This window comes from Bos taurus, chromosome 10, assembly GCF_002263795.3.
Source record: "Bos taurus isolate L1 Dominette 01449 registration number 42190680 breed Hereford chromosome 10, ARS-UCD2.0, whole genome shotgun sequence".
Classification (NCBI taxonomy): Eukaryota; Metazoa; Chordata; class Mammalia; order Artiodactyla; family Bovidae; genus Bos; species Bos taurus.
Window position 1 is genome coordinate 30358513 of NC_037337.1, and position 18738 is coordinate 30377250.

At 36.4% G+C, this 18738-nt stretch overlaps 1 protein-coding gene across 1 annotated transcript in view; it reads right to left on the reverse strand.

Annotated features, from left to right (window-relative positions):
* Positions 1-339: 339 nt before the first annotated feature.
* AQR (aquarius intron-binding spliceosomal factor) overlaps positions 340-18738 on the reverse strand; it is an 81299-nt gene continuing 62900 nt past the window's right edge. Inside the window, 8 exon segments of the mRNA NM_001098091.1 lie at positions 340-832; positions 5512-5625; positions 6305-6479; positions 11275-11360; positions 13201-13371; positions 15215-15386; positions 16080-16267; positions 17271-17342. Of these exon segments, the coding sequence (NP_001091560.1) occupies positions 521-832; positions 5512-5625; positions 6305-6479; positions 11275-11360; positions 13201-13371; positions 15215-15386; positions 16080-16267; positions 17271-17342 (1290 nt within the window). The 3' untranslated portion in view covers positions 340-520.

Genomic DNA, 18738 nt, shown 5'->3' on the forward strand with positions numbered 1-18738 from the left:
ATGGACTGGAGTAATCTATATCCTGTGGTGTTAATGCCTTTCCATCAAGGAAGACAGCAAAGAAATGAAGGACAGAAAGACACATGACCTGATCATCTCACACTATGATAGAAGAAATGATTTCCTCCCCAAGTTGGACACTTGCTTAATTAAGGTCATTTATGGTTAATTCCAGTACATTTTATCCTTTTTTTTAGAGAAGTTCACTAAAAATGTGAACTATTATTCCATACAAAATTCTTCTAATGTCGGTATGATTACAGACATAGTTAATGATCAAAATAGCAAAGGAATGGTTATTTATTCTTCTGATTGAACAAATAAAATTGGAGTTGTTCATACACATACATTCTTTTTTAATATATCCAAGACGACAAACACTGACAATCAGCTAACAAAAATAAGGACTGAATATTAATTAGTGCCATTATAATGGCAGAAGCATATATAAAATACAAGAAGTAACTTTACCTATGACTTTGTTAATGAAATGTTCTCTCTAAGAAGGGCTACAGCTTGGCTACTCGGTTTCTCCGGGAGTGGATGTGACATCATGAGGGGTGTTATTCTCCGATGGTACAGTTACCGGTCCTGTCCCAGTGATCTCAGACTCAGCAGGGATAGCCTCTGGACTGGAGCTGGCTCCTGTCTGGTTGGGGGTGGTTTCAGTCTCAGAGGCTGAGGTTTCCTGACTGGAGCTGGCATCTGTTGCTTCATCAGGTACAATGTCAGCTTGAGCAGACATGGCCTCTTCTTCTGTTTCCAATTCTGTTTCCTGACTTTGAACTTCCTCACTTTCTTCTACCATAGCAGGTGGTAGCTGTAATAAAGTCTGATGAAGAAAAAAAAAGAGGGAAAACATTAATGAATCAAAAAACAAAAAATCCACCTGGCTTATAAAGTTACGCTCCCGCATTATCTTCCTAATAGATACTGTCACCCTAGAAAGCTCCAAAACACTGAGGGCTGTTTTATATTGCAGAGGTAACAACTCTGATGATAATGGCCTAGGTTTTGTCAATTCCATGGAATATGCTTACACAGATATCAGATAATAAGATGAGAATATATATTAAATCTTTGGGGAGAAAAACCAATATCAAAAGCTATTAAATTTTTTCATAAAGGAACTTATTATAAACACTGGAAAAGAGTGGCTGATTAGGACTGACTGGCACACCAACTCAAGAAAAGGCCCACTTCAATCAAGGAGCACTGTGAGGGGGAAGATGAACCAAGCCTTGAGACAAGGCAGGGAGAGAGCAGCAAGTACAGGGCTTCTGTCCCACTTAACCAGAGCACTGGAGCAGCCCTATATACTCGGCTTCCCTTTCTGGAGCTAAGGCTTGGCTTCTTTCTTTAGGAATTTTGTTTCTCTTGTTGGAAACTGAAAAAAATTTAAAGCAGTATTCACAATGGCAGCACAAAATGTGAAATACTTAGCGATAAAACTAACAACATATGTATGAAGGCTGTAGGCTGAAAGCTGCCAAACACTGATGAGAGAATTCAAAGACCTAAATATAGTGGAGAGGGATATCATACTCATGGAAAGAAGACTAACTATTGTTATGTTAATTTCTCCCAAATTGATCCTAAGCAATAACACTCAAAAATCCTAATCAAAACCTCAGCATGCTTTTGTCTAGGGATAGAAAGAGATAGGCTGATTCTAAAATGTAAAGAGAAAAGCAAAGGAACTAGAATAGGCAAAAACATTTTGAAAAAGAACAACAAAAATGAAGGAGTAACATTACTATTATTATCATTTTGGCCGTAATGTGCGGCATGCAATATCTTAGTTCCCTGACCAGCGATTGAGCCTGTGCCCTTGGCAGTGAAAGCGTGGGGTCCTTCCTAGCCACCGGACTACCAAGGGAATTTCCAGGACTCACATTATCTAATTTCAATATTTACTATAAAGAAATTCTAAGAAAGATAGTGTAATGGCAAAAGGAAAAGACACAAAGATCAACAGAGCAAGACAGAAAGCCCAAAAATAAGACTCTCACATATACAGTCAATGGATTTTTTTTTTTACTAAAACCACAAGATCTTAAAAATTCTCAACATTAGGAAAAAAAATGTGCAATTTTGTGTGGTGAAGGATATTAACTAGATTTATTGTGGTGATTGTTTTGCAATGTATAGAAATACCAAATCATTATTTTATACACCTGAAACTAACATAAAATTATGTGTCAATTAGATCTCAATTTGAAAAATTGCTTTTTTAATCTAAAAAAAAAAAAAAAAAAAAAGTCAGGTCAACAGAGGGGAAAAAACAGCCTCCTCAGGAAATGGTGTTGAAATAACTGGATGTTCACATGGAAATGAGCAAAATTCAACTCTTGCACCAAATAAATTAACTCACAATGTATCATACTTATAAATATAACAAAAAAACTATAAAACTTCTAGAATGAAACACTGGAATAAAACCATAACTTTGGGTAATGCTAAATGCTTTTAGGACACAAAAAGCATGAATCACAAAGAAACAACTTGATACACTGGGACTTGAAAGACATCTAAAAATGAAAAAAAAAAAAAAAAAAGTCACAGACTAGGAAGTATTTGTAAAAACAAACATCTGATGAGGAACTTGTAGTCAGATTAAAATTTAAAACTCTCAAAACTCATTAATAATAAAACAACCCAAAAGAGTGAGAGATCTAAATAGACACATCCTCACATAAGATATACAGAAGGCAAATAACCACATGAAAAGATGTTCATCAATAGTTATTAGAGAAACACCAATTAAAACCACAATGAGACCACTACATACCTACTGGAATGCTAAAATAAAAAAGATCAAGAGTAAGTATGTGTGAGCACTCACACATTGCTGGTGCGAATATAAAATAGTACAATTTTGTAAGACTATGGTCAAAGCTATGGTTTTTCCAGTAGTCATGTACGGATGTGAGAGTTGGACCATAACGAAGGTTGAATGCCAAAGAATTGAATTGTGGTGCTACAGAAGATTCTTGAGAGGTCCCTTGGATAGCAAGGAGATCAAACTAGTCAATCCTAAAGGAAATCAACCCTGAATGTTCACTGGAAGTTCTGATGCCAAAGTTCTAATACTTTGGCCACCTGATGTGAAGAGCCACTCATTGGAAAAGACCTTGATGCTGGGGAAGACTTGAGGGCATGAGGAGAATAGGGTGACAGAGGATGAGATGGTTGCATGGCATCACTGACTCAACGGACATGAGTTTGAGCAAACTCCAGAAGACAGTGAAGGACAGGGAAGCCTGGCGAGCCGCAGTCCACAGTGCTGCAGAAACGGATATGACTTAGCAACTGACCAACGACAACTTTGTAAGACAGGTGGGCAGTTTCTTAAAAACAGTTGAATACATACTTCCCATACTACCCAACCATTCCACTCCTAGAAATTTACCAAAGAGAAGGTACAAGACTTGTAGGAGAATGTTCATAGTAGTTTCATTTGTAAGAGCCAATGTTGGAGGCAAACCCAAATGTCCATCAATTATGAATGGGTAAACTTAGCACATCTGTATAATGGATTGCTTATTCAACAATAAAAGGAAAAGGACTACTGATACATTCTGAAGTACAAATGAATATTAAAATAATGCTGAGCAATAACAGGTAGGGGAAAAAGAGTACATGTTGTTTGAGTCTATTTACATAAACATCTAAAATATGGTGACTAATTATTGTGACAGAAAGTAGATCCTCAGTTTCCTGGAGAAGGTGGAATAAGAACTGGTGAGGGATGAGAGGGATTATTCAGGTGTACATGGAAAACTTTGGAGGGGGGGAATAATGTATCTGTTCATAATCTCAATTTTAGTCATCAGATCAGATCAGATCAGTCGCTCAGTCATGTCCGACTCTGCGACCCCATGAATCGTAGCACGCCAGGCTGTCTCTGCTTTTGAATATGCTATCTAGGTTGGTCATAACTTTCCTTCCAAGGAGTAAGCGTCTTTTAATTTCATGGCTGCAGTCACCATCTGTAGTTATTTTGGAGCCCAGAAAAATAAAGTCTGACTCTGTTTCCACTGTTTCCCCATCTATTTCCCATGAAGTGATGGGACCGGATGCCACGATCTTTGTTTTCTGAATGCTGAGCTTTAAGCCAACTTTTTCACTCTCTTCTTTCACTTTCATCAAGAGGCTTTTTAGTTCCTCTTCACTTTCTGCCATAAGGGTGGTGTCATCTGCATATCTGAGGTTATTGATATTTCTCCCTGCAATCTTGATTCCAGCTTGTGTTTCTTCCAGTCCAGCGTTTCTCATGACGCACTCTGCATATAAGTTAAATAAACAGGGTGACAATATACAGCCTTGATGAACTCCTTTTCCTATTTGGAACCAGTCTGTTGTTCCATGTCCAGTTCTAACTGTTGCTTCCTGACCTACACACAAATTTCTCAAGAGGCAGATCAGGTGGTCTGGTATTCCCATCTCTTTCAGAATTTTCCACAGTTTATTGTGATCCACACAGTCAAAGGCTTTGGCACAGTCAAGAAAGCAGAAATAGATGTTTTTCTGGAACTCTCTTGCTTTTTCCATGATCCAGCGGATGTTGGCAATTTGATCTCTGGTTCCTCTGCCTTTTCTAAAACCAGCTTGAACATCAGGAAGTTCACGGTTCACATATTGCTGAAGCCCGGCTTGGAGAATTTTGAGCATTACTTTACTAGCATGTGAGATGAGTGCAATTGTGCGGTAGTTTGAGCATTCTTTGGCATTGCCTTTCTTTGGAATTGGAATGAAAACTGACCTTTTCCAGTCCTGTGGCCACTGCTGAGTTTTCCAAATTTGCTGGCATATTGAGTGCAGCACTTTCACAGCGTCATCTTCAGGATTTGAAAGAGCTCAACTGGAATTCCATCACCTCCACTAGCTTTGTTCGTAGTGATGCTTTCTAAAGCCCACTTGACTTCACATTCCAAGATATCAGGCTCTAGGTCAGTGATCACACCGTCGTGATTATCTGGGTCGTGAAGATCTTTTTGTACAGTTCTTCTGTGTATTCTTGCCATCTCTTCTCAATATCTTCTGCTTCTGTTAGGTCCATACCATTTCTGTCCTTTATAGAGCCCATCTTTGCATGAAATGTTCCTTTGGTATCTCTGATTTTCTTGAAGAGATCCCTAGTCTTTCCCATTCTGTTGTTTTCCTCTATTTCTTTGCATTGATTGCTGAAGAAGGCTTTCTTATCTCTTCTTGCTATTCTTTGGAACTCTGCATTCAGATGTTTACATCTTTCCTTTTCTCCTTTGCTTTTCATGGGTACATACAAATACCAGAACATATCACATTGTATACTTTAGATATGTGGAATTTATTATATACCAGATCGTATCTACAAAAGATGTTTTTAAAATATAGATGTTATATGAATAGCAATCTACTTTGGTTTAGCTGGTGTCTCACAAGGAATAATCAAGTACTTTAAAGATTTATTTGCCAACAGAGAAGATTCTACAGCAAGAACAATAGTAAGTCAATTCCGAGAAAACTTACCTGATGATAATGATGTGTGGTCTGTATCAAATGCATATACATATTATATACAAAGTTTGCCATCTGGGGCATATTCTTTATTATCTGTACTTCATGGGATGGTCTCTCTCCATTCTAGAAGAAGGCAAAAAGAAAAGTTAAGTACAATCACTTATATGTGGAATCTAAAATACGACACATATGAACGTATCTATGAAAGAACAGACAGACACACTTGTGGTTGCCAAGGGAGTGGGTGAGGGAGGTATGGACTGGGAGTTTGGGATTAGCAGATGCAAACTATTATATATTGAATGGATAAACAATATACTGTGTAGCACAGGGAGCTATATTTAATATCCCATGATAAACCACAATGGAAAAAAGTATGAAGAAGAATGTATATATATGTATAACTCAATCACTTTGCTGTATACCAGAAACTAGCACAACACTGTAAATCAACTATACTTCAGTAATAAATTTTAAAAAACAGAAAAAGAAAGTTAAGTATATAGTGAAAAACACTGAAAGATAACACTTCAATAGAAGTTTATGTCTCCAACTTAAGTATGAACACTGTTAGGGTTTGGAGGACGTAAGAACAGTAAGAGGACATTAAGCTGTAAGTGTTAGAATCCAGTAAGGATTTCCTTACTATGATAGCTGGTATTATTTTTACATAGAAGATCTAATTCAGTTCCTTAGTGTAAGGAGCACTCTAAACCAGTGATCAGATGACCTATGTGGTGCTCTCAAACAATGCAGTCACCTAAATAAATGTTGCCCCACACAATGAAGAAAGAAGTCTTACCTTTCTACTGGTTGGGAAAGGTTCTGTTGGAATTATATGCAAATGAAGTGGGCGGGCTGTGAGCTGGCTGAAAGCTGGAGTTAGTTCAAAACAGTTCTGGAAGAGGGATACTCTGGCGAAGATATAGAGTCCAAGTCTGGCTCTAGACATGGCAACCACTAAGCGACGGACATCCCTTTGAGAAACAAACAAAATTAATTAAAATATATCACGATTAAAAATATATCACGATTAAAAATATATTTATGTAGCCTTTTATTTTGTAAACATTCTACTAAATATTACTGCTAAGCTGTGGCAATAAAGAGTTGCTGCTGCTACTGCTGCTGAGTCACTTCAGTCGTGTCCGACTCTGTGTGACCCCATAGATGGCAGCCCACCAGGCTCCCCTGTCCCTGGGATTCTCCAGGCAAGAGTACTGGAGTGGGTTGCCATTTCCTTCTCCAAATAAAGAGTTAGGTTAGGTTTCTTAAAAACTTACAGGATAAGCATTAAGTTAATGGGTGCTATGTAACTAGTTAACCAAGTAAGAAGTTAATGCTTTATTACCAACTTCTAAGTGTTTCTGAGTGGAGAGAGTAGGGGGAAATCACAAAATAACCAATACACTGATTTAAAAGGTTTAAATACAAAGTTATGTGGCAGCCTGGAAGGGAGGGGAGTTTGGGGAAGAATGCATACATGTATATGGATGGCTGAGTTCCTTTGCTGTCCACCTGAAACTATCATAACACTGTTAATTGACTATACTCCAATATAAAATAAGTTAAAAAAAGGTTTAAGTAGCAATAATAGTTCAGTTGTTAGTTACCAATTTACTGTGTCACCACCATTAAGTCAATCCAAACCAGCCCTTCCTCTACTTCACCCACCAAATTCCCATGCTCTGTCAAGGTTAATAGGTCAAATTTTACTTCTTGGATAACTCTAATCACACTGCTTTATACATATTTATAATAATAATTACAATACAAACATAAATACAAAATGATGATATGATATAATAATATCGTGTCTTATTCATGCATTTACTCTAGTACCTACGCCCAATCCCTGGCTTATAATAGGTCTCAGTGTTCACATAAACAGTGATAAAAATGCCAAAATGCATGCTTCAGCTACCCAGGTAGCTGGCCAAATGATGAATGATGGCAGTTTCCTTTATCTTTTAGGAAGAATATGTTCTTAAAATTTTACTGAATTTACCTGAATCAAATGAACTTATTTACAAAACAGAAACAGAAACAGATTATGAACTCATGGTTACCTGGGGAAAAGGGTGGTGGGGAGGGACAGACTGGGAGTTTAGGATTGATAAGTATAGACTGCTATATTTAAACAGATAAACAACAAGGATCTACTGTAAAAAGAAAAAAAAACAATAAAAGAGTAGCTATGCAAGCCTGATTTCACTTCATTATTTCACATTAGTTACAATGTGTTTTAGTAAGAAAACATGGCTTTCGTTTTCAATATGGAGGACAGTTTGTTTTCCTAAGATGCTGTTAGATGGCTATTTAATTTTTGAGTATTCTACGAAAGAGATGATGTTTATGAATAATAACAAAATCTGGTATAAGCATCCCTAATACCTGAAAAAAAGTGTTAAAGAGTGTTATAGGGACCAAATGTTACAAAGATCATATAATAACCAGACAGAGAATTGGGAATTGAAATATTTATCAAATGGCTTTTTGTCTCTGCATAATGTGAGATATTTGGGGAATATCTCTATTCAGTCTCATTTTCTGTTGTTTAATGGCCTTGATAAGGATCTAGTTTCCCTTATCAGAAGGAACTGTACAATATCAATATATAATAGCAGTTATGTTGAGGGGTGTACAATCCCTATACCCCACCAACCCGAACGAAGAGAAATTCATTTAGGTGGAAGGAGAAAGCATACCCTTTTACAGAAGTTCTCATGAATTTCTACATTTGTGACACACTGGATTCTTGAAAGAAATGTTATCTTTAGGTTACTGCAAGTCAAATTGTTTTTCACTTCCTCCACCTTCCTTAGAAGCCCAAGGGGTCATGCCATAGGTGGGTGGTTCCAAAACTAGTAATAGAGGTACAATGCTAGAAATACTTAGCATGAGCTCTCACACAAGTATTAAAACTTTATTCCGTTCTCCTCCTCTCATCCTTCTAGAAGGCTCTGTCTCTAGGCGGAGCACAGCCACAGCGCTACTGCAGGGGCAGCAGGGCAGCACGCTTGCTCCTCTGAGGAACTCTGCCCTCTAGTCCCCCGTACGGCAGTGCAGTTAAGTGGCTCTACTACGCTCATCTCCACTGTACAGACTAAAATCTTCTGCAGAATCAAATGCAGCTATTTCCCAAAGACATGTTTAATGTCTCCCCCACTGGATTCTAAGCTTCATGGGGGGAGAGATAATGAATGTTAGATTTACCATTATATATCATGAACCTAGCATACGGCCAAATAACAGAAGGATCTGAGAATATCTGTTAAATGAATGATCCAACACCACAAACATATCAAAGTACTAGGCAAAAAAAGTACAGGGTGGCAGCATGAAGAGGTCGGGTTCCTTGGAGCTGTAACTTGAAACTGGGGCAATGGGAACTGCTACCTTCTCTCATGATCTCCAGAGGATGGCTGGGGACGGTTTCACTGACTTGCTCTGAACGAGCCACAAGCATTTCTATTTGTAGCTGGACTATTCAAGTCAGTAGGGACAAGAACAATGAATGCTGGAAAAGGGACCAGAAATGTCTCACTGTTCTAGCTTCTGAACAGCTCCACAGTGTCCCCAAACAGGTCTCTGGAACCAAAGCTGAATAGTCTAGCTTCTACACAACCACCTGCTTAGTCTATCTGGATGGGTAAAAGAAATATGGCAGGCACTAACTTAAAGGGTTAGACAGTTACCACAAGACCCAGCAATTCTACTCCTAGGTATACAGGCAAGAGAAAGGAAAACATAGTTTCACACAAAAACTTGTACATGAATGTTCACAGCAGTCCAAATAGTCACAAAATGGAAACAATCCTGGCGTCCATCAGCTGATGAATGGGTACATAAAATGTAAAATATTCACAAAACAAAATGTTATTTAGCAATTAAAAGGAATGAAGTATCAACACATGCTACAACATGGATGAATCCTGAATACACTATGCCAAGTAATTTCATTTACATGAAGTGTCCAGAACAGGCAAATCTATAGACAAAGTGGAACAGTGGTTGCCAAGGACTTGACGGGGAGAGGAAGGGAGTAACCGCTGATAGGTATAGGGTCTCTTGCTATTTTAGAAAATGTTCTAAAATTGTGAATATAGTTGTATAACTCTATGAACATACTAAAAAATCATTGAACTGTACACTTAAAATACAGTTTATTTATACACAAAAAATCATTGAATTATACACTTAAAAATAGTTTATTTACACACTGAATTGTACAGCATGTGTATTATATCTCAATAAAAATGCTACTAAGAAGAAAATATGGAAGATGGAAGGTTTCCTTGGTATCCTGAAATTTGAAAGACAAAATATTTTACTGCTTCTTAAAAAAAACAAAGACATGAAAGACTGCATCTACAAACCAAAAATTCTATGAGGAGCTTGATAAAATTCTCACTAAGATACCTAAACTATCTGATAGCTGAATTACAGGTAATTGGCAAATTAAGTTTTCCCCCCTCTGTGCTTCAATAAAACTACCATCACTATCACCAGCAGCCACTGAAGAAGCTGAACTTCCAAAACAAAAGTTTGGCAGATATAAAGAGGATTAATTTATTTGGATAAAGAAAAGCTGGATATGTGAGACAATAATGAAATCAGGTTCTTTTTTAAGTCTTCATTTATAAGCATTTTATTATCATCATATTTCTCTTTATTTAGTTGAGTTTTCGGAAAAGTCAGGTAAAGAACAGCATAGAGATAAAGTCATGGGAATGTGGAAAAGACAAAAGTACTACAGAGTAAGAGAAAAGGTGGGGAGAGGAGGAAGCAGTATTCTTGTCTTCATACTGTGAGCCTGGATAAAGAGATTTTAACTAGGTAAATCATAATGATGCCCTATTTAGCAGCAGCTATAAATTTCAATGTGGAAAGGGAACTGCTTTTTAGAAAAGTTAGTTTCCAAAAACATGTTTGACACTTAAGTAAAAATAAAATGTATTTTAGAATGTTATAGTCTTGAAATTATTTCTTGAAACATTACATCTTTTGTTTACTCCTACATAAAAGTTATTGGCTTAGTGGAACATGAGCACTCTGGGTTAAATATCAAATAGATCTTGACTTAATGACAACATTAAGAGAGCATACAGAATTTTCTTTATATATCCATTAAATAAAATAATAAAATGAACTCTCCTTACATTTTTGCTAGTAAGTCATATGAGATGAAGGTTTATATAAAACTAAATGGCTGCTTTGTAATAAGGAGATATTATTCCCACAAAATCTCCAGCACATAAATACATCACAATAAATGATAAAAATAGGTTACTGTTTGTTTTGACAATTCTTAATCCTGAGAGAACAAATGGTTCCTTTATCCTCTCTAACACTGAGCTAAAAGACTGTGCCGGGTAAAGTCAGAAATCCTGTGCAATGAAAAATTTACTTGAGACTTTTTACCACTTTACCTCCTTTAATTTCTTACATTAAATTTCAAACAGATATAGGATACATATATATAAATATATGTGTGTATGTATAATATTTTATGATCAAATGCTATCTCTGAATGCTCCTGAAGAGAAAAAAAAGTTAAAATGACTAAAATATTTAAGATTCAAAAAATTCAGAAGCAATGGCAATGATTACACAAAGAATATGATACTGTTACATTCCAACAAAAAGCACCAAAAATTGCCATAACAATTAACTATAACAATTAAACCTGAAAACTACTTAGCTATGAAAGCTCAAAACTGAAGCAGATAGTAAGATTCAACACTATTATAAAAATGCTTGCTTACATACCTCAGATGGCCCACTGCCCTGGTTCGTACTAGAGACAGAAGAATGTAGTCGTTCTGTTGACCTTGAAATCTGTCAACAGTTGTCACCTGGGAGGAAAAAAAGGGGAATGTGGTAGATTTTCAAAAGCAAAAACTCGTGAGAGATCATTAAAATAATATGCTAGAAATAAAAATCTTATCCTTAAAATAATCAATCCCCAAAGAACATAACTATATAGTTGGAACTGAAGGAACAAGTAAATGAACCCTATGAAATAAACCATGGTAACTAGATTAGGCTATGTCCCTATGTCACACTTAGAGCACTCATCTTTAACTCTGGATAATGAAGTAACTATTTGTGGTTTTAATAGTCTTCCCTCTACTAGACTACTCAGCCCATGAAAGCAGGGACCATCTTTGTTCATTATATACCTAGTATCCGTTTTATCTTCTTGATATAAGAGAGAGTAACTTTCCTTATTAAGTTTTTTTTGTTACTTATAAGTAAAAGAACAGAGATAGAGATTCTTATATTTCTAAACTTTCTATATTTCAAAGTTATTAGTTTTTCATTTTCACTCTCTATATCCCTTATGGAATGTTCCACAGTATCTGTTCCTCCCCATTCCTTTTGTCTCCAGCTCTGATTTTATTTTACTTTCTGCTAGTTTCCATTTTATCTCTTCCTGGGTTCTTCAATTTCTTTGTTTTGTAGCCTTCCCTTACAGAAGTGGCTACTTCATTAAGCATTTTAAAATTCATACCCAAGTATGCATTCAACATTTTCAGCTGTTCTAGGCCAACATGCTTTCTGGAGTATGTTATCTTATCAACTAGTGTGTTTATAAATTGAGCTTGTGCTAGTTTCCTTTTCCCCTCTATTTCACCACTGATTAAGTGGGTTTCTTAGATTAACTATGTATTAATAAAGAAGATAGGCTGGGGTGAGCACAACTGTTTCCTAAAGGCTCAGTGATTTTCACAACAGATGGTCCTCTTTTTCACTGTTACTACAGACAGTCTTTTTTTCCCAAATATTTTTCACCTATAGTTTCCTCTGAACCAATCTGGGACCTGAAAGGCTTCTGCTCACCCCAATACCCACATCCACTGTTGAGTAGGAATGTGGCTCTTACACTTCAAAGTATGCCACTCACTTTCAGAAAGTGTGTTTTTGCTGTCCCTTTCAAGACTGATCCCCTCGATTCTCTTCCCCTACATTTTCTTCCCGATCTTGAGTTACACGCCGTCTCACTAAAAGTGTCATTTGTTTTCTCCCCCTCCCATTTTCCTCTTACTTGTGGATGATTTCCAAGAAAAGACGAAAGAGCTTTATACAGCTACGTTCACAACCAAAGTCCTAATTTCTTCATTACTAATACTATATTTACATTTTGTTATTCTAATCTTTCTAACTTTTATTGATAAAATCAGGGATCTTCATTTTTATTTGATATCACTCTGTCATATAACATAAGAAACAAAAAAAATAATAAAAAAAATCCTGAGGTCTGACTATACTTGATTTTCCTTTATCCCCAAGAAAAACACTTTCTTATGCGTGTATACATGCACACAGAGACACACACACACTAAGAAGCAGTATGAATTATACCTTTGTAAAATAAGATTAAAAAATGCTATAATTCCTATTTCTATTGTAAAGGACATATATAATTAGATATCATTTACCAACAAAAAGTTTTAGAAACAGTTATTTCTGGTTACTATCAACAAAAATCTTCCATGTGATAGGTGAGACAGACATTCACAGTAAATCAACAACACTGTCAGAAGTGTCAGAGAATAACTTACAGAGTTCTTATTATTTCATTTTATCACATATTTTAAAAGGAGATAGCAAAGTAGAACAACATAAATAACTCAAATATAAATCTTTCTATATTGCCAGCAACATGAATGACAGAACATATTATAAAATTACCTTATTTGGTCTTCCAATCAATGGATTGCTCCCGCATCGTCTGTTGATGATGTCACGAATAAGATGCTTTTGCCCATTATACGTTGTCAGAATGCTGATCTTGTCAGCAGGGTAGCCAAGTAAGCACATGTACATAAAAAGTGCCACTACGTATTCTGCCTCTCCAAGATTCTGTAACGAAAACATTAATCAGATTGTGCATTTATTTCCCTTTACAGACAAAAATCAGGGCTTTCCAGGCTAGTGGTAAGGAATCTGCTTGCCAATGCAGGAGACCTAAGAGACGCGGGTTTGATCCCTGGGTTGGGCAGATTGCCTGGAAGAGGGCAGGGCAACCCATGTCAGTATTCTTGCCTAAAGAATCCCATGGACAGAGGAGCCTGGCAGTCCATAGTATCATAAAGAGCTGCACACGACTGAAGTGACTTAAGCATGCAGCACATATAGAGAAAACTGTTAACTAGTACAATTTGCTCGTTCATCACACCTCAAGAAGTGACAAGTTACTATCTTGGACAAGTGAATATCTCTCATAAAACTGAGCAATTAACTTATCCTAAATTAACAATGATACATGAAAATACCATATGTGGTAATTATCTGTCCGTATTTCTGTATGTATGTCTTGTTTTTAAAAAACAAAGTGGGATACTATAGATACACTTTGCAACCTGATTTTTTCATTAATATAGCATAAAAATCACTGCAGATGGTGACTGCAGCCATGAAATTAAAAGACGCTTACTCCTTGGAAGGAAAGTTATGACCAACCTAGACAGCATCTTAAAAAGCAGAGACATTACTTTGCCAACAAAGGTCCGTCTAGCCAAGGCTATGGTTTTTCCAGTGGTCATGTATGGATGTGAGAGATGGACTATAAAGAAAACTGAGCATCAAAGATTTGATGCTTTTGAACTGTGGTGTTGGAGAAGACTCTTGAGAGTCCCTTGGAATGCAAGGAGATACAACCAGTCCATCCTAAAGGAGATCAGTCCTTGGTGTTCATTGGAAGGACTGATGTTGAAGCTGAAACTCCAATACTTTGGCCACCTGATGCGAAAAGCTGACTCATTTGAAAAGACCCTGATGTTGGGAAAGATTGAAGGCAGGAGGAGAAAGGGACGACAGAGGATGAGATAGTTGGATGGCATCACTGACTCGATGGACGTGGGTTTGGGTGGACTCCGGGAGTTGGTGATGGACAGGGAGGCCTGGAGTGCTGTGGTTCATGGGGTCGCAAAGAATTGGACACAACTGAGCGACTGAACTGACCTGACAGCATAAAAATTCTCCTTGTCAGTAAACCAAGTTATAATATTATTCTTAGTAGCTATTCAGTATTATATGGAATAGCTAAAGGTGTAATTAATTCCTATTGATAACATTTAGGTTGTTTTTCTTTTCCAAAATAATTTGAAGTAAAGGAAGATGTGTTGAACATTTTACCATATAAGTCTTTGCAAGTTTGTCTATTTTTTAAAGGATAAATTCATAGAAGTAAGAATATTGCTTTTAATAAGTACTAAGAATATGTCCACCACATAACTTTCCTACTAGCATTGCATGAGTATAGAATTTCCCAAACCTAACCCAACAGAGGTGAAAATATGCTCCAGTGATTTATACTTGCTATACATGTATCTTTGTGAACTGTATATTCTTGTCCTTATTATATTTTTCTATTGGCTGTTAATTGTTTGTTAAATGATGAAAATAAATTCTGTTCTAAATCAGTATTTTTCTTTATGATTTTGGATTTTGTAAGCTTAAAAAACCTTTCTCATCCCAACATTATATATTTATCAATATTTTCTTCTTTCTAGTATGTTTACTGTTTCTTTTCTTTGGTTTATATATTTTTAATCCATTTGAAACAGAAAAGTGTGTGTTGTCTGTGAAGTGGAAATCTAACTTTCCTTTATTCAGTGGTTGGCTAAATGGTTCAGTAATACTAATTCAGATAGTAAGCCAGGAAAATACAAAATAAACGTAAAAGTTTCTTGTTTTTTCTTACCTGATAAAAGTAAGGATTAGGCTCAGATTCTCCAACTCCCTGAAAATCTTCAACATTAATGAGCTGGAAGTCATAGAGCAAGCCAGCATTGGCTGTACTGAACTCCAGCAAGAGCTGCACATGGGGTAAGTTTCCTAGATTCTTATACCGCCAGTTGTAGAGGTTGCACAAGCTTTCAAAGACAAATCCCCCCAACAGGAAACATTAGCAGTGTGCATTCCCTTTTAATATGCCTAAGGGGGTTTCTAAGGAACTGGGTTCTTCCTGTTAATTTCCATATTACCTACTTTGTGCTCATTGTTTTAGCAATAATGTTTTAGGAACCTTTGTCTCCCTACCATCAAGCAAATCAGGAGACTGTATATTACAGAAATGATAACTCTATTATGTTTTCTAAGGTAAATGCTATCTTTATTCCTTAAATAAGAAAATCAACTACAAGTACTACAAGTAACTCTGAGAGGGAACCTATATATTTTATGAATAAGAATTAGTGTGTTCTCTTCTTGTTCATCTCTAGCTTTAGATTTCAAAGTGATATTAATCATATGTCTTTTGGGGCCATGCAGAAAAAGGAGGTAACAGTGAAAGGAAGCCCTTAGTTTATAAGTCACTTAAATTAATCTCAACGAATAAAATGAAGGAACTCATTTGTTCAATTCACAACCCACGCTGAAGGCAATAAAGGTATTTTCCAATTTGTAGATGTGTATCCAGGCAAGTTCCTAGATAGCAGAGAGTGCTAAGAGTCTATACAGAAGATGCTATTGAATAGTTGGATCATGGAACTGATGTCCTTAAACAGGAGTAGTATCCCTAACATCCAGTCCCCTGCTCCCTTCTCCCATTGCCCAGTCTCCTTTACCTTGCTCTGGCCCTCCCCTGGGCATCAAGGTCCACAGTAGGAACTCCAACCCTGACAAAGCGAGTGAAGAGGGACTGTTCCATGTTTGAATACTTCTGAAAGGCCATGTTCTTAATGACTGGAGGTAACTGGTGATGATCACCAATCATAATCCAGCGTTTTAGTCGGCTAAAACCATCCTGAGGATTCTAGGAATAAAAAGTGGGGAAATGGCAAAATAATTAATGTAGTACCCTGTTAATCTCTAATTCATGGCACAAGATTGTTGCTATTCACATGATGGCTTTAACTGTTTACTAATTCTTGCCATTCACCAGTTCCACAGAGAGGAATCTGGCAAATTTACAGAATGACTTGTATGGGTACCACCCGCTGACAGTGTGTGAGGGAGCCTGGAAGGATTGAGAAGGCAGGCATGGATTCACCCTACACAGGGTAACCCAAAGAGGTCTGGGAAGCTTAGGTCCTAATCAGGCAAAGGGTGCACAGAAACAGATGCCCAAGCAGGGAAATAGAAAGATGTCAAATTGTATCACAATTACAGGCAGCAGAAATTATACCTTCTTTAATTTCCTACTCTATTACTTCAATTTCCTACTCTACATGTCTCCTTGTTTCTTGAAACATATTTTGATAAAATAAAAATACCAGATAACTTGGCTTTATAAAACAACTTTTGGAACCCAATTATCTATAAATTAGAGGAGCCTCTGTTCTTCAATCATGAATTCCACATTTTTTTTTTAACACTTCCATAGTAAAGACTATTGTACAATAAAAGAAAACATCCTTAAACATCATCATTTAACTAAAACATTTCAGGTATAAAATAAAGAAAAATAATGTACCCAGGGATCAAAAATAATTCCAGAAACAACTCTAAAAGAAATGAAAAAAAAGCTCGTCTTCCCTCCAAACTGCATAAAAATGTAATTTTTTTGAGAAAAATTGCTGTCTTTTCAAAACTTAGAGACAAACTATGAATTTTTATATAGTACTCCCAATAATACAAACTACTCAATAACCAGTGAATAGATTAAAGGAAGTTTATATGCTTAAAATAGAATACTAAACATCACGAAGTTAAGGAGAATACATAATCATAGCAATCAGCACCTCCAAACTCTAGTTTTCTGATTCCACCCTCCAGAATTCTTAAACCTCTACTTTGTCTCAATTTCAGTATCTTACCTGTAGAAGAAGAGGTATAAAAGTTTCTATCTCCAGAATCTGAGCAGCTTCCTCCATTAAAATGTTGTCATACTGAGAAATGGAGAAAAAGAAAGCTTGTGAAACAGACAGTTTGAAACCCAAACAGCTACCACCATGAGTGTAATAAGCATCCCCAAACCTCTCAAATAATTCAGATAAAAATAACATACAAATTATTCAAACAGAAAGTTCATGATCTTCTTTACCACTGTGCTTGAATACTCATTTCCAGGAATGTTAGGCACTGTGTATCTATAAAATAATGAAAAATCAAGTCTTGCTCCAAACGAAGGAAATTTCATTCTTTGTGAATCTTCTATCTGCTCAATTTCTTCTAGATTTATTCTCCTCAGGTTTTATCTTTCCCTTCCTCTTCTAATTCTGATTGCTATTTATAGTATGATATCCTATTCCTCATAAAATACCTTCTTTGAGACTCTAAGCACAAAGTAGACTTCCTTTGTTTTCTATTTTCAAAGTTTTCTCCCCTGATTTTTTTTCAAGGAAGTGGATGGTAGGGGGAGTATATTTACTCTTAATGCTTAATTAACTTTTTTTCTTTTAAGTTAATTGTTTATATATCCTCTGGTTTCTGTGCTGGAGAAGGAAATGGCAACCCACTCCAGTATTCTTGCCTGGAGAATCCCAGGGACAGAGGAGCCTGGTGGGCTGCTGTCTATGGGGTCGCAGAGTCAGAGACGACTGAGGTGACTTAGCAGCAGCAGTTTTTGTGCTACTCATTTTTACCAAAATATGCTTGTATTTGTTCAAGACTGGTAGCTGGATTTCTATTGGACATGATGAAATTTAAGGCTCAATTCTGTACTGTTTTCTAGTGAAATTACCTTAAGTCTTAGGCATGTGGGTAGGTATCTTCTCTAGCTCTATCTGATGCTAAATTTCCCTATTACAATGATTAGTTAGGTCATCCTGGTGGAAACCTAGGAGGAGGGGGTTCAAAGAGTCATATTTTCTCAGAAGTTCCCACGTGGGGTCTCAAGGTGATAGACACAATATGGAGAACAGAATGGGAAAAGCTCAAAGATGACAGCTTAAAGAGACTCCTTCCTGAGAAACCACTCTGAAAATCTAAAGTGATTTAACTTATAAAAATATATCTATAGCTCCTGTTAAAAAGGAGATTTTAATTGCAAAGCAAAATTATGATACAACTATACTGGGTATATTAAGGAAGGAAAAGAGTACACAAAAATGCTTGCATGTCTCCTTGGAGACAACACAAACACAGAATCAAAAGACAATGCCTAAAATGGAAATTTAGCATTTTTTATTGATATAAATGAAAAGGACAAAGGAAATATTAAAAGAGTTGAAAGACTAGATAATTGGGGAGTGGGGAGTAATGTTAAGGGATACCCTCAGCACTCACAGTATCTATCTTACTAGCACAGTGTAAGAAAATGATTAATGAAAATGTGATAAGCTA